At 41.8% G+C, this 23,825-nt stretch overlaps 1 protein-coding gene across 2 annotated transcripts in view; it reads left to right on the top strand.

Moving 5' to 3' along the window:
* Window positions 1-23,569, top strand: part of asxl2 (ASXL transcriptional regulator 2) — a 29,233-nt gene extending 5,664 nt beyond the window's left edge. Inside the window, exons 3-12 of one of the 2 annotated variants that reach the window (XM_072457828.1) lie at window positions 537-645; window positions 930-1,068; window positions 6,474-6,592; window positions 8,737-8,860; window positions 10,436-10,471; window positions 11,812-11,972; window positions 13,920-14,016; window positions 14,117-14,222; window positions 15,374-16,907; window positions 17,287-23,569. In XM_072457828.1, the coding sequence (XP_072313929.1) occupies window positions 537-645; window positions 930-1,068; window positions 6,474-6,592; window positions 8,737-8,860; window positions 10,436-10,471; window positions 11,812-11,972; window positions 13,920-14,016; window positions 14,117-14,222; window positions 15,374-16,907; window positions 17,287-18,699 (3,838 nt within the window). In that variant the 3' untranslated portion in view covers window positions 18,700-23,569. Of the gene's footprint in view, window positions 1-536; window positions 646-926; window positions 1,069-6,473; window positions 6,593-8,736; window positions 8,861-10,435; window positions 10,472-11,811; window positions 11,973-13,919; window positions 14,017-14,116; window positions 14,223-15,373; window positions 16,908-17,286 lie in introns of both variants that reach the window. The other variant, XM_072457827.1, reaches the window with a different exon arrangement.
* Window positions 23,570-23,825: the final 256 nt, after the last annotated feature.

The raw sequence follows: 23,825 nt of genomic DNA, 5'->3' as shown, positions 1-23,825 counted from the left end.
GTCGCTCTCATATATTTTCATTTGTCAATTTCAAATTTTTTTGACATTAGATGAGTTTTGACCCAGTGTTTGCTGGCTAATTTCCTTGTATGATGTCATCAATTACAAACATTTGCTATTCTGTGATAACTTTTTATACATTTTAGCAAAATGCAAAATATATTCATCTTAACTGCAGTTTAGTTCAACGAGTCGTCCGACCTCTAGGGGGCGCTTTAACAATGTGAACATATATTTGAGTTATTTTAGAGCCTTTAAACGTTTAAAGCTCAAGCTCGCTACCATTTAAAACATAAAAAGCATCACAGAAACTCACGTAAACCTCCGACACGTGCAAAGGCTGCGTTCACGCGCCATCATGCCGTCTTTGCACCTAAACGTAACGCAACACACGCCTTCGATGACCCGACAAACACGTTATAACCACGTTTGAGCCGTGGACTCGGAGCGCTAACGAAACGCCCGACAGAAAAGCGGCCTAGCTCCCGTGTAGCGTCCGCGCGCTCTTTGTAAATGTGTGATTGTCTGTATTCCAGTGGCACGTCGCCGCTGGCATGTCTGAACGCGATGCTGCACACGAACTCCCGAGGAGAAGAGGGCATTTTCTACAAAGTCCCGGGGCGCATGGGAGTCTACACTTTAAAGGTGATCGAGCGTTTGACCGTCCTGTTCCGAAAGGGCACGTTTCTCAGGCCGTAAAACCCTCTCTTCTCGATACGTTACGTTTTCCGAAGACGAGCAGGCGGCGAACCCTCTACTGATTTGACCGAAGCGACTGAAATGGATGAGTTTGAGTGACGTTTTGCTAGAATGAACGGGACGAGACAACAAAAATGCGTTGAAAATATTAGTTGTTGTACCATAAAACCCATTGTCACGTCTTCTGGCTCATTAACTCTCTGTGTAAATCTGTTTGTACGTTCCAGAAGGACAGTTCTGACGCGTCGAAGGATCTGTCTGAGGACGGTTCCGAGGAGAGCAGCATCGACTTCGACTCTCTGAGCGACTCCCAGAGCACCGAGAACTCCATCAGCCCCGAGCAGCCGAGAGGACGCTGGATGAGGAGAGGTACAAACGACAACGCCACGCCCGCCACGCTCGCTGCGCCACGCTCACCGCGCCCATTCTGCCCACAAAGGGTTAAAATACACGGGTTTGACCGGCCGCGGGTCAAAAAGTACCACACATATTATACAACATATGATTATATAACCCCTCATCAAATGCATACTGTTTTTTTCCGGAGTATAAGTCGCACCAGCCACCAATAGAGAAGAAAAAAACATATATTAGTCGCACTGGAGAATGAAATGCGGTTGCAAGTGTGAAAATAACAAATAATATCGCAAATAAGTCACTCCAGAGTATAAGTATAAATATATAAGTATAAACATAAGTCGCACCCCGGCTAAAACTATGAAAAATGGTGCGACTTATACTCCGGAAAATACGGTACCTGCAGTTGTGTTTAGCTTCATTCAGGCGTGTTTCATTCATCCGGGTCACGAGACTCTCTCCCTCTGAGCCTCACAACGTTTCTAAATCCAGAATCGTCCTGTGGATTTTGGCCATAAATCACGTTCATTATAACTGGGTGCTTATTTTAGCATGTTTGGGCAGGCTAGCTTTTATTTATTTCCCCTTTTTAAATTCCCTCTGCTGCCAGTAGATGGAGTGCAATCCTGATGATGATGAACCACACTTTTCCCCTAATGTGTGGTTTTCAGTACAAAGTTTCTCCAGAGCGAAACTGCCTCTTTGATTGATGTAAAACTGTGGTAATTATTGACCAAAGGAACAATTCCACCAAACATGAGCCGCTGTGAGCCAAGTGGATAATAAGTGATTAAATATGTGACGTCATCGGTTACTCAGTGTTGGAGTTTTGGAGAGTTTCTGACCACAAAACCCAACAAACCATTACCAGCAGTGATCCATGCTAAACCAGGGCTAAACCAGGGCTAAACCAGGGCTAAACCAGGACTAAACCAGGACTAAACCAGGACTAAACCAGGGCTAAACCAGGGCTAAAGCAGGGCTAAACCAGGACTAAACCAGGGCTAAACCAGGGCTAAACCAGGACTAAACCAGGGCTAAACCAGGGCTAAAGCAGGGCTAAACCAGGACTAAAGCAGGGCTAAACCAGGACTAAACCAGGGCTAAACCAGGGCTAAACCAGGGCTAAACCAGGGCTAAAGCAGGGCTAAACCAGGACTAAACCAGGGCTAAACCAGGGCTAAACCAGGACTAAACCAGGGCTAAACCAGGGCTAAAGCAGGGCTAAACCAGGACTAAAGCAGGGCTAAACCAGGAATAAACCAGGGCTAAACCAGGGTTAAACCAGGAATAAACCAGGGCTAAACCGGGGCTAAACCGGGACTAAACCGGGACTAAACCGGGACTAAACCAGGGCTAAACCAGGGCCAAACCAGGACTAAACCAGGGCTCAACCAGGGCTCAACCAGGGCTCAACCAGGGCTAAACCAGGACTAAACCAGGGCTAAACCAGGACTAAACCAGGACTAAACCAGTAATAAACCAGGGCTAAACCAGGACTAAACCGGGACTAAACCAGTAATAAAACAGTGATAAACCAGGTCTAAACCGGGACTAAACCAAGACTAAACCAGGACTAGTTCATATTCAGTTTTCTGTCATTTGCTCATGTTTATTAGGAGAAGCCACAGTGTTTATTACATATTTACTTACTCAAAATGAAACCAAATCACACTCTAAATCTAAACTATGCCACCACCACACAGTGACTTCAGCCACTCCCCTTTAATCTTATTTTCAGTTTTGACAAATGAGTCCCGCCCTTTATCGGCACTACTTCTCTCGACAAAACACACAGGAAACGGACGGAGCGGCTCGCACCAGTCGAGCTCCACTCCGGCTCATTCATTAGTTTCACTGTAAATGGAATCAAATGCAGCATGTCCCTCACTAAAGGTACGTTTGTTAGACTTTTGTTTCCCCTTTATGATGGATTTTCACCTCATATTCTTTCTGATCTGGTCAAAGTTGTGATTTGGTCAGATTCACAGTCTTCCCTGAGGTTCTCCAGCATGTATTCATGTGCTTGTCTCTCATGCGTTTCATGTTTTTACAGTTCAGTAGATAATATTTGATCAGGAAGCTTTGACCCGTGACCACTTCCTTTTATGCACTTTAAACGGCGCTCGTGTCATTTTTTTAAAAGAAGGAAGAGAGATTTCACAATACAAGCAACAAGCAAGTGATAATAATGATGATAATATGGATTAATAATGATTCTAAAGGCTTGAAAAGTGCACTATGTAACTACTCCCTGTTTGTTTTTTATTTATACCTTTTATTTGACCAAAAGGTCCCGTTGAGATATTAAACATTTTTTTGTTTATTGTATGTATTTTTACGTATGTGTGTGTTTATTATTTATTTGTTTGTACATTTGTTAAAACTTGTTAAAGTCCATGTGATGCATTAAACTACACTTTCAATAAAACAATGTGATTATTTGTTAAGTTTTGACTGAACATTCCTCCTGTTTATCTCCAATTTGACAGTTTTGTTGACGTTTAAAATCTCACTTCCTGTTTGGACATGACCAGCAAATATGACATAGGTAGAGGTAATTATTTCCACAGCATTTACTTAGCAACCAGACTGCAAACAAGGGCCAAAATCAATTTAAATCGTACAATAATTATGATTTGACGAATAATTACACCTGACGACACCTTTGTTTTGTTAAATGACTGTTTGAACTGTAAAAAAGTGTCAGTCGTGTGCAAGTTGTCTTTGCGTTTCTGATGGAATGGGCGCTTTTTGATGACATCACAGTGGGATTCTGTGGTAGAACTCGGCTCTAAGGCTGGACTTTGACATACATTTTATTAATTACGTCATACAAACTCCTTCATCACTGTTGTCAAAGGTCAAAAGGCCTCGAAGTCTAACGAGTGAAGTCTGAAGAATGAAGTCTGAAGGGTGAATTCTAAAGAGTGAATTCTAAAGAGTGAAGTCTGAAGAGTGAAGTCTAAAGAGTGAAGTCTAAAGAGTGAAGTCTAAAGGGCGAAGTCTAAAGAGCGAAGTCTGAAGAGTGAAGCAAAGTCTAAAGAGCGAAGTCTGAAGAGCGAAGTCTAAAGAGCGAAGTCTGAAGAGTGAAGCAAAGTCTAAAGAGCAAAGTCTGAAGAGCGAAGTCTAAAGAGCAAAGTCTGAAGAGTGAAGCAAAGTCTAAAGAATGAAGTCTGAAGAGCAAAGTCTGAAGAGCGAAGTCTGAAGAGTGAAGCGAAGTCTAAAGAGCGAAGTCTAAAGAGTGAAGTCTGAAGAGGGAAGTCTGAAGAGTGAAGCGAAGTCTAAAGAGCGAAGTCTAAAGAGTGAAGTCTGAAGAGCAAAGTCTGAAGAGCGAAGTCTGAAGAGTGAAGCGAAGTCTAAAGAGCGAAGTCTAAAGAGTGAAGTCTGAAGAGGGAAGTCTGAAGAGTGAAGCGAAGTCTAAAGAGCGAAGTCTAAAGAGTGAAGTCTGAAGAGTGAAGTCTGAAGAGTGAAGCGAAGTCTAAAGCGCGAAGTCTAAAGAATGTTGTTGTTGTTGTTGTTGTTGTTTTATGGCGGTTGGCATCCAATTGTTGCATTACCGCCAGACTTTATGACACTTTATTCCTAGAATGAAGTCTGAAGAGTGAAGTCTGAAGAGTGAAGCGAAGTCTAAAGCGCGAAGTCTAAAGAGTGAAGTCTGAAGAGGGAAGTCTGAAGAGTGAAGCGAAGTCTAAAGAGCGAAGTCTAAAGAATGAAGTCTGAAGAGTGAAGTCTGAAGAGCGAAGTCTGAAGAGTGAAGCGAAGTCTAAAGAGCGAAGTCTGAAGAGTGAAGTCTAAAGAATGAAGTCTGAAGAGTGAAGTCTGAAGAGCGAAGTCTGAAGAGTGAAGCGAAGTCTAAAGAGCGAAGTCTAAAGAATATGATGTAGGTGGCGGTAATGTAACACTTGGTCACCAACCGCCATTAAACCCAGAAGAAGAAGATCGAAGAAGAAGACGATCAAAGAAGAAGAAGAAGAAGATCGAAGAAGAAGACGATCAAAGAAGAAGAAGAAGATCAAAGAAGAAGAAGAAGAAGATCAAAGAAGAAGAAGCTCAAAGAAGAATAAGAAGGAGTGGAATATCAAAGAAGAAGAAGGAAAGCAACTACAACAACTACAACTACAGAAGAAGAATAAAGTCTAAAGTCTAAGACGTACAACTACAGTAGGGGGCAGTAATGTAACACTTGGACACCAACCGCCATAAAACTCCAAAGAAGAAGAAGATGTCTGAAGGATAAAGTCTAAAAACACCAAAGAGGAAGAAGAAGAACATCGCCACCTCCTGGAAATACTTTGTGAGGTTCATTCAGAAATCTAGTCCTAACTTTACATTTCGGTTTCAAGACCTGCTCTTTGTTTATTTACAACAATCTGAACAAACATTGCATTAGAAACCTTAATAATTCCTTAATAATTCTGTTAACATATCATATTCATAAATCAACATTCTTAGACAGAAAACTGTTATTCTTAATTTTTTTTCTGCTAAAATTCAATAAATAAATAAAATAAAAGTAATCGAACTCACTACTTACTTCCTGTAACTTTTATTTTTTAACTTAACTTTCAAAAACTGCAACTCGACTTATGAAAAACGATGATAATTATTTTCTGTCGTGTGAGTTCTGAAGCCCTGACAGTTTCATCCGCACATCTGCAGAAACTAGAGCCTAAGCTTTCCCATGATGCATCACACTCACATGTGGAACGTGACATTCTCTTTAAAGAAGCAACGCAATTTGGGTCCGACCAGTGTGCACAGGGCCAAGTATGCGGATGTAACAGGTTTTAAACCAAGTCTCAACCAATAACAAACCAGCTAGTTGGGACTAAACCAGGACTAAACCAGGATTAAACCAGGACTAAACCAGGTCTAAACCACGACTAAACCACGACTAAACCAAATGTGGGACCAAACTAGTTCTTAACCAAGTCTAAACCAATAACAATCCAGCTAGTTAGGACTAAACCAGGACTAAACCAAGACTAAACCAGGACTAAACCAGAACTAAACCAGACCAAACCAAGCAAAATCCAAGACAATACCGGTTCTTAACCACGTCTAAGCCACAAACAAAACAGCTGGTTGGGACTAAACCAGGACTAAACCAGGACTAAACCAGGACTAAACCAGGACTAAACCAAATCTTGGACCAAACCAGTTGTTAACCAGGTCTAAACGAGTCTCTGGATGTTTACTAAGACTTACAAACTCATTCAGCTCATTGTTGCAGAGAGATATTTTGGAGCGGTAACTCAACCCGTGCCATTGTGCGTCGCAGAGTCTCGGTTTCACCTCCACAAAAGCATTTAAGTTTCTGTTTTTTCCCCCCGGGCCGTGTATTTTCAAATTTTTCCAACCTGTTTTTCTTTTCTTTCTTTTTTTTTGTGTGCGTGCGTTTATATTTTTGCCAGTTCCCTCCAAGCTCCAGTCGCAGCCGTCGTCTCCTCAGCCGCGCTGCTCGTCTCCGTCTGTGGCCACCGCCAAACTCCTCTCGCCGTCGCAGAAACACAGCAAGAGGGCGCTCAAACAGGTAAAAAAACACACACGCTAAATCTGCACTTTGGGCGCTCAAACAGGTAAAAAACACACACGCTAAATCTGCACTTTGGGCGCTCAAACAGGTAAAAAACACACGCTAAATCTGCACTTTGGGCGCTCAAACAGGTAAAAAACACACACGCTAAATCTGCACTTTGGGCGCTCAAACAGGTAAAAAACACACGCTAAATCTGCACTTTGGGCGCTCAAACAGGTAAAAAACACACGCTAAATCTGCACTTTGGGCGCTCGAACAGGTAAAAAACACACACTAAATCTGCACTTTGGGCGCTCAAACAGGTAAAAAACACACGCTAAATCTGCACTTTGGGCGCTCAAGCAGGTAAAAAAAACACACGCTAAATCTGCACTTTGGGTGCTCAAACAGGTAAAAAACACACGCTAAATCTGCACTTTTGACGCTCAAACAGGTAAAAAAACACACGCTAAATCTTCACTTTGGGCGCTCAAACAGGTAAAAAAACACACGCTAAATCTGCAATTTGGGCGCTCAAACAGGTAAAAAACACACGTTAAATCTGCTCTTTGGGTGCTCAAACAGGTAAAAAACACACGTTAAATCTGCACTTTGGGCGCTCGAACAGGTAAAAAACCCACGCTAAATCTGCACTTTGGGTGCTCAAACAGGTAAAAAAACACACGTTAAATCTGCACTTTGGGCGCTCAAACAGGTAAAAAACACACGTTAAATCTGCACTTTGGCCGCTCAAACAGGTAAAAAACACACGCTAAATTTGCAGTTTCGGTTTCTGCCATGCCCGATTGCATGTCTGACCAAGTGACGGAAAATACTGAACATCTCTGTGCAAAATGCTGACACAGACTTGATTTACATTTTTAAAGGAGATGTGAAATTGACTGTTACAGTGCCCCCTAGAGGTCGGACGACTCACTGAACTAAAATGCAGTAAAGATAAATATACCGTATTTCACCTTTTTTCATAGTTTTGGCCGGGGTGTGACTTATACTCCAGAGCGACTTATATGTGATATTATTCGTTATTTTCACATGACAACCACAAGAGGGCGCTCTAGGCTCAAAGAGACGCAGAAGAAGAATCTGCACTTCTTCTTCCTCTGGAGTTTGTGGAGTTGTTTAGAAGTGACACAGAGGAAGAAGAATTCAATGGATTTAGTGATTTGGGGTAAAACTGATGCTTTGCTAAACTTGTTAGCATGTTCTTTATGCTATAGTTATCTGAATAACTGTTCATATGTTACGTTAACATACCAGACACTTACCACAGTTCTGTCTGTGCCTCATGTAGCTGAAGGTGTTAGCGTTAGCATACGTCATGTAGCTGAAGGTGTTAGCGTTAGCATACGTACACCTATTCACCATGTTCTCTAATCTGTTATTATTTTAAACTGCATTTCAAGATGAAATGTCTGTTCTTGGTCTTGGATTTTATCAAATAAATTTCCCCAAAAAATGCGATTTATACTCCAGTACGACTTATATATGTTTTTTTCTTCTTAATTATGCATCTTTTTGGCTGGTGCGACTTATACTCTAGTCCATTTTAAATTTTGCTAAAAATTCAAAAGATTCAAAAAGAAATGACAGAAAAGCACATTTTTTAGGTTTATAATTGTACTTCCTGTTTGTAATTGATGACATCACACTAGGAAATAACCCAGCAAACATTGGGATTTTTTCCTTTTTTTTAACAAATTAAAATATGAAAGCGACTTTATTTTGTTGAATTAATGTTAATGTAGCGAGTCAAAAAATGTGTTTCTTTGTGAAATACATTGTTCTCATAGTTATTATTCCACATTCCTCCCGTCTTGTCCCGCTGTCATACAGTTCACACACTGAATCACAGTCACATTCACCCATAAATCATTCATCACTTCCACCGTCGGCTGCTCCGTGGCTATTGTTTTGCGTTTAATTAAGTCTCATTTGATTGCGCGGATCGTAACTCGTCCCATCTGCGCCGGTGTGGTGCTTTTCTGCTTCGGAAACATTTTGACTCCGCAGTTCCCCGGCGAGATAAGCTTCCTGTGATGCCGCCGCCGTGCAGCTGTCACTTCACCAAATCGCCGTGGCGTTTCCTGCTGCACATTTTTGTATTTCTCTCAGTTGCTTTTTCTGTCTGTCTTCCTCAGGCCTTAAAGCAGCAGAGGAACCAGCGCAGACAAGGAGCCATGGGGTCCACGTCCAGTCCCAGGCTTCTGCTCAAAACCATCAAGGACATCACCATGGCAACCGACAACATCGCCGTCAAGTCCGGTGAGGAAAAACACTTTATTCACACATATTTTCACACATCTGTCAACGCATTTGACCCTTTATTCAGTTTAAAATGTATTCGAAAACATAAAACATTGTACAGTAGAAATAATGGTTCGACTACCGTATTTTCCGGAGTATAAGTCGCACCAGCAAAAAAATGCATAATAGAGAAGAAAAACATATATAAGTTGCACTGGAGTATGAAATGCAGTTGCAAGTGTGAAAATAACACGTAATATCACATATAAGTCGCTCTGGAGTATAAGTATATAAGTATAAATATAAGTCAGGGTTCAGATAAAGGATTTTCACTTGTATCACAGCGGCACTGCTAAACAATCCATTAATTTTTCGAAATTTGTATAGCAATTTCATAATTGCATAGCAAAACACGAAAGTGACTAAAAATCAATATTTTCCATTGATATAACACGATCATTTATTTAAATGTATTTGTAAACATTCTATTAAAGAAAACTCTTAACAAATTAACTTTTTATTTTTTTTTTCTTTAAATAAAACTTGCAAATAAAATTAATTGTTGAACAAATTAATCAACACAAAGTCAGATGGCCTTATTTACAACTTTCTTCCATATCTTCATCAATCAGATGACTAGTTGCAGGAGTCATTTACATATTAATTGTCATTACACTCGGAAAAATAAAGGTTGCTGTGGCGTCCATCATGGTGTATTTTATGTGTTATTCAAAATGTACCACTCTATTTGACGTTCCATTCCATTTTTCGTTTTTCTACTTGATGACGGTCCCTAAGTACTCTCGTCACCGCTCCCGCTGCACATTTGATGATGGTCCCTAAGCACTCGTCTCGGCTCCATCTGCACATTCGGATCCATGTAATTCGCTGCGCCCAAAATACGCATCTGATTGTTAAAAACGAGGTTGTGTCACTTGGCAGTGTAAATATGAATATTTTGGCTGTGTATGATCTGCAAAGACTTTTGCGTTTAGGAGCTATTGACCTCGGAAGTCTGAATCTGACACTAACTTTACCGCACGTGGCTCCTCCCACTTTCAGACTCATGATCTGAGACAGCAGCGGGACTCGTCATGTCAACACAGCGTCCTACATGTGTCAGGCCGTTATTGAAGATCGATTGACGAGTGATCAGTACTTTTAGGCGCTTTGGTTACACAATTGAACACGCATTTTTGTATCGCAAAAGCTGCGATACAAAAACACTTTTTTCTGACAAATGCATCGCATTTGAGAGAAATTGCGTCGCATTTTGCGATGCGATACCGCTTATTCTGAACCCCGTAGGTATATGTTGCATTCCGGCCAAAACTATGAAAAAAGGTGCGACTTATAGTCCGGAAAATACGGTAATCAAGCAGTGATTTTATGTTTCCACTGATGAAATTAAGTTTATACACAGGATATTCAGTTCTTTGTTAGACTTTCCATCGTCTAAGATAATTGCAGTGTTTGTAAACTCAAATTGCGATTTCGATTTGATTGCGACACATGATTATTGACATGTTTGTGCCGTTACCGTAGACGACCGCTCTTCAAACCCATGTTTCGCTTCTTTCGTTTTCCCGACAGACCTGCGGCACGGAACGAGAAAGCGGTTAAGTGCAGGTGAGGTTTCATGTTTCAATGTTATTTCAATGAACTAAAACCAAACCGGTGGATCAGAATGAGGATCAGATCATTAAAGCGCCCTCTACAGGTCGGACCACTCATTGAAGTAAAATGCAGTTAAGATAAATCTATTTTGAATTTAGCTAAAAATTGTTATAAAAAACATATATCCCAGAATAGCAATTTTTTAGATTTATAATTGCACTTCCTGTTTGTTATTGATGACATCACAGTAGGAAATTACCTAGAAAAACTCTAGGGAAAAAAACTCATCTAATGTCAGTTTTTTAAAATTTGACAAATAACAACTTTATTTTGTTGAATTAATGTTTAGAGTCAAAAAAGTTTTTTCTTTGTGTAAATTCTGCATAAACTTTGACTAGAATGGGTGTCCTTGGTGTGTCACTTCCTGTCATTTAAAGATTTTTTTTTTTTTTTTTAATATTTCGACTGTTCTCCACAAATACCTGCTTGATTGGTGTAAAACTATAATTTAAATGTACAAAAGGTATAAACACACAAAATGAAGTCAAAATTAGAAGATTGTAAAAACCTGTTAGAGGCACTTTAATGTCAGCTCACAGAGACTCAAATGATGATCTTTTACAATATTTGCATCGTCAGTCATATATTTCTGAAAACTAAGAATTGCAAATACACTGCATCCATACTGGACTAGACCTGGACTAAACCTGGACTAGACCTGGACTAAACCTGGACTAAACCTGGACTAGACCTGGACTAAACCAGGAATAGAACAGGAATAGAACAGGACTAAACCTGGACTAGACCTGGACTAAACCTGGACTAGACCTGGACTAAACCAGGAATAGAACAGGAATAGAACAGGACTAAACCTGGACTAGACCTGGACTAAACCAGGAATAGAACAGGACTAAACCTGGACTAGACCTGGACTAAACCTGGACTAAACCAGGAATAGAACAGGACTAAACCTGGACTAGACCTGGACTAAACCGGGAATAGAACAGGACTAAACCTGGACTAGACCTGGACTAAACCTTGACTAGAACAGGACTAAACCTGGACTAGACCTGGACTAAACCAGGAATAGAACAGGACTAAACCTGATCTAGACCTGGACTAAACCTGGACTAGACCTGGACTAAACCTTGACTAGAACAGGACTAAACCTGGACTAGACCTGGTCTAAACCTTGACTAGAACAGGACTAAACCGGGACTAGAACAGGACTAAACCAGGACTAGACCTGGACTAGACCTGGACTTGACCTGGACTAGAACAGGACCAATCAGGAGGCGTGGGCGCTGGTCCCGGCGCTGCGACTGACCGTGTGGCCGAACGGTGCGTTGCAGGTCAGATCAAGCGCACCAGGTGTAACATCGACGTGGAGACTCCGGACTCGATCCTGGTGAACACGAACCTGCGGGCGCTCATCAACAAGCACACGTTCAGCGTCCTGCCGCCCGAGTGCCAACAGAGGCTGCTCAGGCTGCTGCCCGAGGTCGACCGACAGGTGAGGGGGGCGGGAACGCTCGCGCCGCTGCCGTTACCCCGCGGCCCGGCCTGGTTCGGCGCTCTTTTTCCGGACTGCAGATGCCCAGATACGGCGATACAAAGACTATAGTGACGTGTTCTGTACAAAGACTGTAGAAATATATATTTGAGCTGTTGGAAAAAGGAACAGAGCTCTGCAAAGTCTGACTTAAGATGTAAAATGGCTACGTTTGATGATAATGAGTTAAAAAGATCACTTGTGTTTCTCTTTTTAAGGTTAAACACATTTTGATGTAGCTACATTTAAACTTCTTAAGGCCGCAGAACGCATCCTCGTGCGGACCTATCGGATCTGTGCCGGTCTGGCTCATCCCGGACGCCATACCGCCCCCCTGACAGTTGAGGACGCAGTGCCACCTGTCACCAGAAGGGGGTAGTGCGTCCTGTTGGGAGCAGTGTGTCAGCGTGTCGATAGAAACGAGAAGAAATTACCAGCGTTTTTTAATGTATTAATTTATTTTTTAAAGTTTTTCACAATAAAACAGAATGAGAAGATATTACCAGCGTTTTTTAAATTTATTTTTAAAAAAGTTTTTCACAATAAAACAGATCATGACCAGAGAGCGTGTTTTTTAAATAAATATTTTAGTTTGGAGAGGCATCTGACTGAATACAAAGAAGAACACGGTAAATGGATGAAATTATCATGCTAGCTTTTGTTTGTCTCAAGCCTAATTTCTCGTATATATTTGTGCTTTTATGATATTTCCCGCGTAACTCTTCAGTCTGGCCCCTGTGTGCTCCGGTGCGCCCCCTGCAGGACAGCTGTGGCGCTGGATGTGTAACTGCACTGAGCACTCTGATTTCAAACGGACCGGGCGAAGCTAAACGTGAACGCACTGCCCTGACCCGAGCTCTAGGGGGCGTTCTCACATTCGTGTCAAACAAACTGAACTGCACCAAAAAAAGAAAGGACAGATGTTTATGAAAATGTGATGAAATCTGAAGTTTGTAGAGGGACAACGCAGGGAACTAGTTTGAAATGAAATTGGCGGGTGATTTGTCCGACGCGTTGGCGTAGTCTGATTTCCCTCACATTCTCGTAATAGTTTCACACGCGCTGTGTTCCAAGTTTTTTGTTTTTTGTGAGCGCTGCAGCTGCGCTTTCAAATACACCTGCTGTGCGCTTGTTTAGTGCGAATCCGGTTTGATGTTGTGTTCACAAACGCCGCGAACGCAGAGCACTTAGCAAGAAGCGCAGAAGAGTTGGCGTAGATCGGATCGAGCGTGAACCGATTTAGCACGGAGTCGGTCCAGTGGTTCCTGGTTCTGCTCAGCAACAAAATAATAGATCTATAAGGTATCAGGACTATGCTAATGTTAAGGTTTGTTACTTGATAAATGAAAAACGGAACCTGGATTGTCATGAATCGTGGCTCCGGCCGATTCCAACTTTTGGTGATAAAAATATAGATTTGATCAAAACAATCAAACGAATTCGAAGCCATTTTAACTTATTTTACTATTACTCAACTTCACAACTACTTATGTTTACAATTATGATTTATTGTTAACAGTTCATCAACTAGTCGATTGTCAAAAATAATAATGATCGTGTTTTGATGATCATTTCAAGACCTTTTATAACAAAAACAGCGACATTATTGGATCAAAATGTCAAAAAATATGTAAAAAATTCAGATTTTTATCAATTACACACCTTTTTTGGTCAATATTCTCTATTTTAGAACCTTTATTTGGTTGATAGCGTATTTAAAAAGTGTCAATTTACTAAATAAATAATCATCAACCAATCGAAAAAACAATCGCTTCGACGGGTTCAGTAACTGTTGATCGCCTCTTTACTTACTTTTCTCTTGAATATGAATGTTTCTGTAACCATTGGCAACCACTAGCCCCGTTCCCTCCAGATTCTTCCTCTAAACCCGACGCCTTGTCTCTCCAGGCCTGCATGGACGGGCTCCTGAAGGTCACGGGTTCGGCCCTAAACAACGAGTTCTTCACGTCGGCCGCGCAGTCGTGGAAGGAACGACTCGCCGAGGGTCAGTAAAGACGTTTAAAAGAGTATCATGTGACCAAAGCCGGGGCGCCAACGGTACGTGAGGGTTTTAAACGTTCGGCGTGTGTGAAATGTCGTCTCAGGGGAGTTCACGCCGGAGCTGCAGCTGCGAATGCGCCAAGAGATCGAGAAAGAGAAGAAAATGGAGAGCTGGAAAGAGGCCTTCTTCGAGAACTACTACGGGGAGAAGTGAGTGAATAACACACGTCCAAATGCTCAGAAGTGGTCTCAAAACTCCTGCCATGGACACAATAAACGGATACCGTATTTTCTGGATTATAAATCGCTCCGGATTGTGAATCGCACCAGCCAAAAAATGCATAATAGAGAAGGAAAAAAACATATATAAGTCGCGCTGGAGTATAAGTCGCATTTTTGGGGGAAAGTTATTTGATAAAATCCAAGACCAAGAACAGACATTTCATCAAGAGATTAGAGAACATGGTGAATAGGTGTACGTATGCTAATGCTAACACCTTCAGCTGCATGACGCACAGACAACGAACTGTGAGAAGTGTCTGGTATGTAATAGAAATAATGACTAATCAAAAAAGAATCGCAAAAATAATTGTTAATGACGGCCCAAATTAAATGAAGTCAAACATATACTTCTAAACAATAAATGCCGTAAAATCATTAGATGTCACCTGTGTAATTTTTTTTTTAAATGTTTCAAAATGAAGCAATACAATGAATAAAATAAAACTATTATTCAAGCTAGCCAAAATAATTCAACTAGCTGGACCTACTTTACTTTAATTTTGTGGTGGGGAGTTTTGACAGTGCGTAAAATAATTTAAATATGAGGATTCTGAGTAGAACTGTACTCAATATATCGATATCATGATATACCGTTAACAGACTCGATACAGAGATGCACATCGTGATACTTTGAAACAACAAAGTCATTATGAATTGCAGACTTCTAGACTAAGTTCCAATGCATTTTGTTATTCTACTTCATCAACACATCTTTTTAGTCAACTTTTAACACCGGTTTTAGAGGATATCCATGCATCAAGCGTCTAGTATCGGGATTTGCATCGCATTGTGAGGTACTAGGCAATACCCAGCCCTAATTTTGAGACACCCGGGCATAAAATATCTCCAAAAAGAGTCAGTCACCGGCCTCTAGTTTAATTAATTAAGTCTGAATGTCTCAAAATCATCATTTAATCCTTCACGTACTGTCAAAACTCTGCACAAGAAAAGTTACTTGCATTTCCTTTGTTGAAGGTTGCACAAATTGTACTTTCCTAACCAAGAGTCTGGCTTTTGATTCTCAGCCGCTCCTTATAATAATCAGTTAAATGTCTTCTTCTTTTGTCTCTTTCCTCCAGTTCCGGACTCAGCTTCGAGGAATCTGTGGAGCTGACGAAGGCCGATCAGAATCTGAAAACGTCTAAACCGCAGCCTCTCCCGATTCCTCCCCCTCCAGCCGCGCCCACTACGGCTAAAACTCCTCCGGCTAAATCAGGCGACGCCAAGGACGGCGAGGAGAAAAAAGCGAAAACCGCACCGACTTCGTCCACCTCGGCCAAGGACGTCAAACCTCTCGCAAGAACGCCGCAGGAGCCGCTCAGACCGCTTCCTGTTCTGGAGCCGATGCGGACGAGGCGCGCGCAGCAAGCCGAAGATCGCAAAGCTAGCCTCGCCGCGCAATCCGCGTCGCTGAGCAAAGCGGTCGCGGACGAGGCTAAGACGCAGAAAGATGTCGGAAAAGTGACGCAAAGCGAAGAGAAGAAAGCAGAACCGCCGCCGACGCCATCGTGTCCGGTCAAAGAACCTCCGAAACTATGTCAAGAAGTTAAAACAGATTCAAAAGTTGTGTCGTCGGTCAAAGAACCTACAAAGTTAAGTCAAGAACTTAAAAAGGATCCAAAAGCTGAATTGTCGGTCAAAGAACCTACAAAGTTAAGTCAAGAACTCAAGAAGGATCCGAAAGTCGAATCGTCGGTCAAAGAACCTACGAAGTTCAGTCAAGAACTCAAGAAGGATCCGAAAGTCGAATCGTCGGTCAAAGAACCTACGAAGTTCAGTCAAGAAGTTAAGGATCTGAAAGTCGAATCGTCAGTCAAAGAACCTACAAAGTTAGGTCAAGAACTCAAGAAGGATCCGAAAGTCAAATCGTCGGTCAAAGAACCTACTAAGTTCAGTCAAGAACTTAAGAAGGATCCGAAAGTCGAATCGTCAGTCAAAGAACCTACGAAGTTAGGTCAAGAACTCAAGAAGGATCCGAAAGTCGAATTGTCGGTCAAAGAACCTCCTAAGTTCAGTCAAGAACTTAAGAAGGATCCGAAAGTCGAATCGTCGGTCCAAGAACCTACAAAGTTAGGTCAAGAACTCAAGAAGGATCCGAAAGTCGAATCGTCGGTCCAAGAACCTACAAAGTTAGGTCAAGAACATAAGAAGGATCCGAAAGTTGAATTGTCTGTTAAAGAACCTGCAATGTTTAAACAAGAACTCAAAAAGGATCTGAAAGTTCCATCTCCTGTCAAAGAACCTACGGAAACGAGCCAAGAGGTGGAAAACGTTCAGAAAGCACTTGTGGAGCCGGTAGAAGCTACAAAAACAACGCCGGGAGTCAAAAAGGACGAGCCGGCGGCGGTCGAGAAGGCGGCGGTCGAGAAGGCGGCGGTCGAGAAGGCGGCGGTCGAGAAGACGACGGACGAGGACGCGTTCGAAGGCGGCGCAGAGGGTTCCAAACGCAAATGTTCAAGCGAAACAGACGGCGAAGCGACTCCGGAGAAGAGGCCGCGCATCTCGTCCTTCTCGTCGGCGTCGTCCGTCTCTTCCGCGTCGCCTCCCCCGGCCTCGTCCCTCTCCAGCCCGGCCACGCCCTCGCCAACCGGTCAGAGAGTGCCACCGCTGAAGGTAATGTTGTTCCGTAACGTTTTAACGAGTCTTTTGCATAAAACGAGGCATCCCGAGAAATAAAGGCTAATTTCGTAACTGCTGTTTTGTGTCGTACTGGACGTTATCGTTCGTCGAAATCATCGTCAAATAACTTGTAAGTAATCGACCGGTTGTTATATGGACTTTACGCACACAAACATGTCGAAAAGACGTATTTTCGTGAGTCGGATGAAGCAGCGATTGCGTCAAAATGACACAGGAAACGTTCTCTCGAGGTCAAACAACATAGTTACAGCCTTTTGCGATAGAAAGACTAATCGATCAACAAACTGCACCTTTGTGGACTGTAGAAGACAGTGATATCATCTTATTGTAACCTTTTCTCTCACGTTTTCAGATCCACATGTCCCGCATCCTCCCCGTACCGGTGTCTCCGGGACAGCCTTCCCCTCGCGCCGCTCTCCCCGCTCCCCTCAGCAGCCCGGGTCGCACCGGGGCCAGAACTTTGGCCGACATCAAAGCCAAAGCGCAGCTCGCCCGGGCGCAGAGGGCGGCGGCGAGAATGGGCATTCACCCGGCAAACTCCCCCAGTCCGAGTCCGAGTCCCACATCGCCGCACGCTCCCGCCAAGATTCCCCCTGTGAACGCCACGCCTCCACCACCGAGCCCCACGCCCTGTTCGGTAACGGTCGAGCGAACTACGGCGATAGAGCACAGTCAGTCGTCGCCGATCAGAGGCAGCAGAAACGCGTCGTGCATTCCCGCCAACAATCCGCTCGTCGCCAAACTCCTCCAAGGCAAGGAAGTCCCGCTGGAGCAGATCCTTCCGAAACCGCTGTCCAAAGTCGACGTTAAAATGGCGGCGAAGGGGAAAGGAACGCAACTGTTTGACGTCGAAAACAAGTCGAGCGTCGTCAGGCAGGAGTTCAAACACCACAAAGAGCTTCCGAACAAGGAGACGCAGGAGCAGATCTTGCAGGCGTTGATGCAGCGGAAGGTCCAGCAAAACCAGGCGTTCGGCGAGACGGGATCGCGGCGTTCGAAGGCGACGGAGGAAAAGCCGGCGAGGATCGGCGTCGGGTTCCTGGGCTGCAAACGGAAGCAAAGGCCGGCCATGACGGGGCACTACCTCCTGAACGTTTCGACGTACGGCAGAGGCTCGGAACGACAAAGGCGGCAGTCGATCGCCAACACGTTGAAAAGGGAAGTGGGCGAAGGGGAGGTTAAAGCCGAACGGAACTCGGGCGACGTTCAGCACTGCGCGAGAGTTAAGACGGAACCGGGATCGGACGATAGCGACGCCAACAATAATAATAGCGGTCGCAGAATAGCCAAAGACTCAACCAGCCCTCAACGGAAGCACCTCAGTTTCAGCAGCAGCAGCAGCGACCCGGGAAGCTCGGAGCCATATCGAAGTCACCAGCAAAGTTTCCACAAAGACAATCGCCAGCACGCGGCGTACAGCGGCTCCATTAGCATGACGTTGAACAATAGCGACGGTCGCGCCAACAACCCCGCGCCGGACTCGAACTCCTACTCAGAGGCGGACAGCGGCGGCGGGCGACACGGCAGCGTCATGTCGTTCTCCGTCACTGTCACGACCATACCCGCCGGCAGGACCCCGGACGGCGGCCAGGGGGAGCCGTCGCCCGGGCAGTCGTACGAGGAGGCGCCCGGCATGGAAGACGTGCAGTCGAAATGCTACTGCCGCCTCAAGGCCATGATCATGTGCCAAGGGTGCGGCGCCTTCTGCCACGACGACTGCATCGGGCCGTCCAAACTGTGCGTGTCGTGCTTGGTGGTGCGGTGACCGCCGCGCTCGCCACGCGCGCTTTACGGTGCGGTTACCGGCGCACGTTGATCGTCCGCTCGTTTGTTTGTTTCGAGTAACAATTAATTGACCAATCGTGACTTGAAACAAATAATCGCGTGTCGTGTTTTGACCGTCTAGACTCTAAAAGTCGTAGGAAAAGACGAGTTCATCCCAAAGATGGCGGAAATATTCAATCAAAATGTCAAAAAGGATTAAACAATTTAGAATTTTAATCAATAATACACTATTTTTGTATTTATTCTCTATTTAGAAGTATTTTTTCACCATATTTTAATCTTTGTTCCGTTGAAAATGTATTTAAAAATCTAAATAGAAATAATCGCAGTCGTGTTTTGACCGTATAGATTCTAAAACTCATTAAAAAAGACAATTTTATCCCGAAGACGGTGGAATTGTCCAATCAAAATGTCAAGGATTAAACAATTTAGAATTTTAATCAATAATACACTATATATGTCATTATTCTCTATTTAGAAGTATTTTTTTTTACAAAATTTCAATCTTTGTTCCGTTGAAAATGTATTTAAAAATCTAAAATAGAATTAAACGTAGTCGACTACTGAAACAATCGTTAGTGACAGCCCTGATGATGAAGTCGTGTATCTTTATTGGACCGTTAACATATTTAAAGGTGCACTATGTCACTTTTCCTGGAGACGACAGGGAACAAAAGCAACAGAAACGCCTCAAATTGTATGAATAATTGTATCATTTCAGGCGAGACAGTCTGAAAAGTGACAGTGCAACTTTAAAGTGAAGATATAGGAACATTAACATTTGAAACACGAGAATTCAGAACTACAGGCTTTTATACAGACGATAGAATAAGAATAATAAGACAAATCAAAAGGTTAAAACAGAACAAACTAAATGATACACTTTGTTTTGAAAAATTCTCGGCATATTTTACACTTTATTTGGTTTAAAGAATCTCATGCATTTCAGAACTACCAGCTTTTATACAGAATAAGACACCTTTTATAGGATTAAAACAGCTTAAACTGAATAATACGTTTTGTTTTGAAATAAATACCTCAATCTAGAAGCTTCCTGTCTGTATATTTTACACTAAATTTGGTTTAAAATGTGTTCAAAAAGTCTCAATGTACAAATCGAAACAACCGTTTGACGAGTCGACTACTTAAATAATCACAAATAAATCCAATGAATAATTCTTCCTCAAAATGTTTGATTTTCCGAGCAAATTTTTCAACATTTTCAACGAGCATTTACCCCTGAATTTCTAGGCGTTTTCATAACACGACGAGCGAGCTCCGATGCGCTGGTAACCGTGTTGTAAAGTGTCACTAATGAACTATTGTCATAATCATCAGGTTTACGTAAAAACTACACTCCGAAAAATAATGCCTACGTGAGTTCAGATCGTGCGTAAAGAAGGATTTACACTGGACCGTCGGGGAAATAATAACCGTTTAGTGCAATTTTTCTAGAATTTTCCATCCGTTTCGCGTCAGACGGCCGCGCGGCGATGTTAGCGCTCGGCTAGCTTCGGCGCGGGTCTATTTTTTTAAACCGTAGAGACGCAGAGTTTCGGTTTTTGTACGAAGCGAGAGAGGCGACCGTCGCTATTTTTCTAGTGCGTTTTTTTTGTCGTAGACGGACACTTTTCTTAAATATATTGCTATTATAGGCCTGTTTTTTTAAACGGACGACTCAAAGGGCGCTAACGATAATCAGTGGTTGTTTCATAGAGTACCTCCTGTAGGTTGGGTTCACGTCGCGAAGGAAGTTACGTGAGATTTATTATGCAACGACATCAAACGTTCGAGTTACGGCGAGCGAAACCGACGAAATGTGTTTATTTGCTCGTGTTCTCGCCTCATTTTCACCCGTAGATCTGTTGTTCTGCTCAAATTAATGACTTCATACGGTCAAATGCAAGCTGAGAGTCTCGGTTAGCGCGTTTGCGAGCGGCAGGGGGTGATAAAGGACACTTCAACTCGCCTTACGACACTGTATTTCCTCAACGAACGTCGTATTTAAGGAGAAAAGGCAATAATATCAACCAAAAGTCTGTATCGGCGATAAATGTGAGAGTTGCCGTAGTTTTTTCCGACGTTAATCTGTTTTTCCACAACTGATTAATTGATTTTCTTCCATCTGATCAGTTGCGTCTTTAGCTCTTGCGCGGAGAAAATGTTGTTACTCGGACAGTTTGGAATGTTGCGATGTTTTTTACGTGACGTTTTCAGCGCCAAAAAGCGGTAGAAACTAGAGAAACTATCAAAAAATACACTTCTACACCAAAACAACGATTATATATTGCAATAAAGGTTTGGAACTAATCACACAGCTCACGAAAAACAGTTCGGAGACATTTTTATCGATTAGCTTTGGCGCTAGCTCGCGTTAGCGTGAACCCGACCTACACTTTTGCATGGCAGGGAAGTGCAACTACCAGTAAAACTCTTTTATACGCAGACTGTACATTTATTATAACTGAAAAAAACAACAACAACGCTTGTATTTAAAAGAAACGCGTGTATAGTTTTAGACTTTATTTAAAAAAACACAGAAAAAAACATGTTTGCACACGATTTTTCCAATTCAAAGCACTTCTTCTTCTTCTTCTTCTTCTTCTTCTTCTTCTTCTTCTTCTTCTTCTTCTTCTCCTTCTTCTTCTTCTTCTTCTTCTTCTTCTTCTTCTTCTTCTTCTTCTTCTTCTTCTTCTTCTTCTACTGAACCCCAGGGATTTTAAACTGTACAGCACTAAAAATGAGTCTAGTTTTGGTTTACGTTCGTTCCAAGTCGCTTTTTGCGTTTTTTAAAATAGCTAAAACCTTATTTTCCAAGTACAAGTCACTATCGACGGCGTTTGTAGCATTTCGGCGGCGCGTCTTTTGTCCGATTTTGTCAGATTTTTTGACACAATTTGAAGACCGATCGATAAACTTTTTATTTATTTCGCTGCTCGAACTCCACCGGCGTTTCCGGTCCAAACGTCGCACTTTTATGACTAAATGTTTGTTCGATGACGTTTCTTTTATGTCTAGATTTAGAGATTTAAAGTTGTTTGCAATATTTTTAGAGAAACTAAAGCAATTTTTAACGCTTTATTGTCGAGCTTTATGACGATTCACAAAGGTTCACGACGGCTCTAAGTTTAATTTAAGATGTGTAATTTAGACACTATTTCCATTATTTTTTTAACTTAAAAGTAGTTGCACTGCAAAAAAAAGCATTTTTAAATGACTAGCTTTGATGTCTTTATTATCATTTTAACCTTTTTTCTGCCTTTGGATTATGGCATTTTCTTACCGGCAAATTTTGGTTGATACTATCTGTAAAGAATCGTCACAAGTCGAAATAAATGTGTTAAAAATACTCAGAATTATCCAATCAAACGGGACTTTTCGCTCGTTAAACCGGGGTGAACGTGGAGTTTGAGCGATTATATTAATTTTAAACTAAACTAGACAAACTTTGCCAAAGTCACCTTAACGTCAGAATCACGTCGTGTTTTATTGTAGTTTAATCAAAGTAATATATTTATTAATATATTTTATTAGAATCTATTTGATAATAGTTTTTTTTTTTCAATCGACAGGGTATTTGCTATGAAGCTAGTGGCGTGTTTCGTTAGCGCTTTGTTCAGACTGAATCCGCAGGAAGTCACTTTTTTACTTGTGTGTGTCATTTTTGAAGACATTTCCAGATTTTCGTTTGTGTGTTTGAACGAGAGATAGAAGGTTTTTGTGTTTTTTAACTCAAATGTTGGATTATAAATTCATTATGGATGTTTTCCCAAGCTTCCGCGATGGGAAAAAGTACCGTATTTTCCGGAGTATAAGTCGCACCAGCCCAAAAAATGCATAATAGAGAAGAAAAAAACATATATAAGTCACACTGGAGTATAAGTCGCATTTTTGGGGGTAAATTTACTAAATCCATTGAATTCTTCTTCCTCTGTGTCACTTCTAAACAACTCCACAAACTCCAGAGAAAGAGGAAGTGCTGATTCTTCTTCTGCGTAGCTTAGAGCGCCCTCTTGTGGTTGTCAGTGTGAAAATAACGAATAATATCACATATAAGTCGCTCCGGAGTATAAGTATATAAGTATAAATATAGGTATAAGTCGCACCCCGGCTAAAACTATGAAAAAAGGTGCGACTTATGGTCCGGAAAATACGGTACATGATTTGTTTTCTTATTTGAAGCTTAAAGGTGCACCGCTAACTTTTCCGTCGCCTTTTTGTCCCTTGAATGTTCCGTAGTTCGGCTTTAAATCTGTTTAGCTTTTCTTTTTTTCTTTTTTTGCCAACTTTTGTTTTTATTGCCTTGAAACACACAAATTATAACTGGGAGAATAATTATTTTAAAGCCCTAATGCGGAACATGCGCCGCCAGAAAAGTACCGCAGTGCACCTTTAAATGCATAGAATGTTTGTACTAGTGATGGACGGTAAATATATGAAAAAGTATCAATTCAAGAGAACGTTTCTACGAAAATTATGAATGAAATATTGAAATAAATTGTTTTTATTTTAGTTTTTCCGCACAATCGTGTCATTTTGGATCAGGTCGAGCCAGAGTGGAGCAAAGACAAAGACGGAGAGCTAATTTATTTTTATTCTCTTTATTGTAAATGAGTTTTGGTGCATTTTTAAATACTAAAGTCACCAATATTTGGCAAAGGGAAACGTTTCCGTACAAATCTATGAGTGGTTTTAGCGTCGCTCACTGTTTTCTGTCTGTGTCATTCTGTGTGTGTTTGTCCTAAAAGGCTTAAACTCTGGGTGAATGTAAAATAGTAATCAGCACTTGTAAACAAAGTGTATTTTATCTGAAGCTATTGAATATTATAAATAAAATATGACTGAAAATGTGTGTGTTTTTGTGTCTTCTTTATTTATAGAGCACGGTTCATACAAATGCACAACAGTAGAAGAAAAACACGCACATTAACTACAGAATAAAACAATGTAAATAAAAGAAAACGCTTCTGAAAATATTCACTGAATAAAAACGTTGTTTTTTACTGAAATATTTAATGACAATTGACAATGTTAAAATTATATTTGCACTGTAAAAAATGTCACATTTATAAAGCGTTTTTATATCTACACAAAGTGCTTTACATC

This window comes from Eucyclogobius newberryi, unplaced genomic scaffold (genome assembly GCF_026437365.1).
Source record: "Eucyclogobius newberryi isolate DKJ021-1_F unplaced genomic scaffold, fEucNew1.0.hap1 SCAF_21, whole genome shotgun sequence".
Taxonomy (NCBI): domain Eukaryota; kingdom Metazoa; phylum Chordata; class Actinopteri; order Gobiiformes; family Gobiidae; genus Eucyclogobius; species Eucyclogobius newberryi.
Note: the sequence above shows the minus strand (reverse complement) of the source record. Positions and strands in the feature narration are given on the sequence as shown.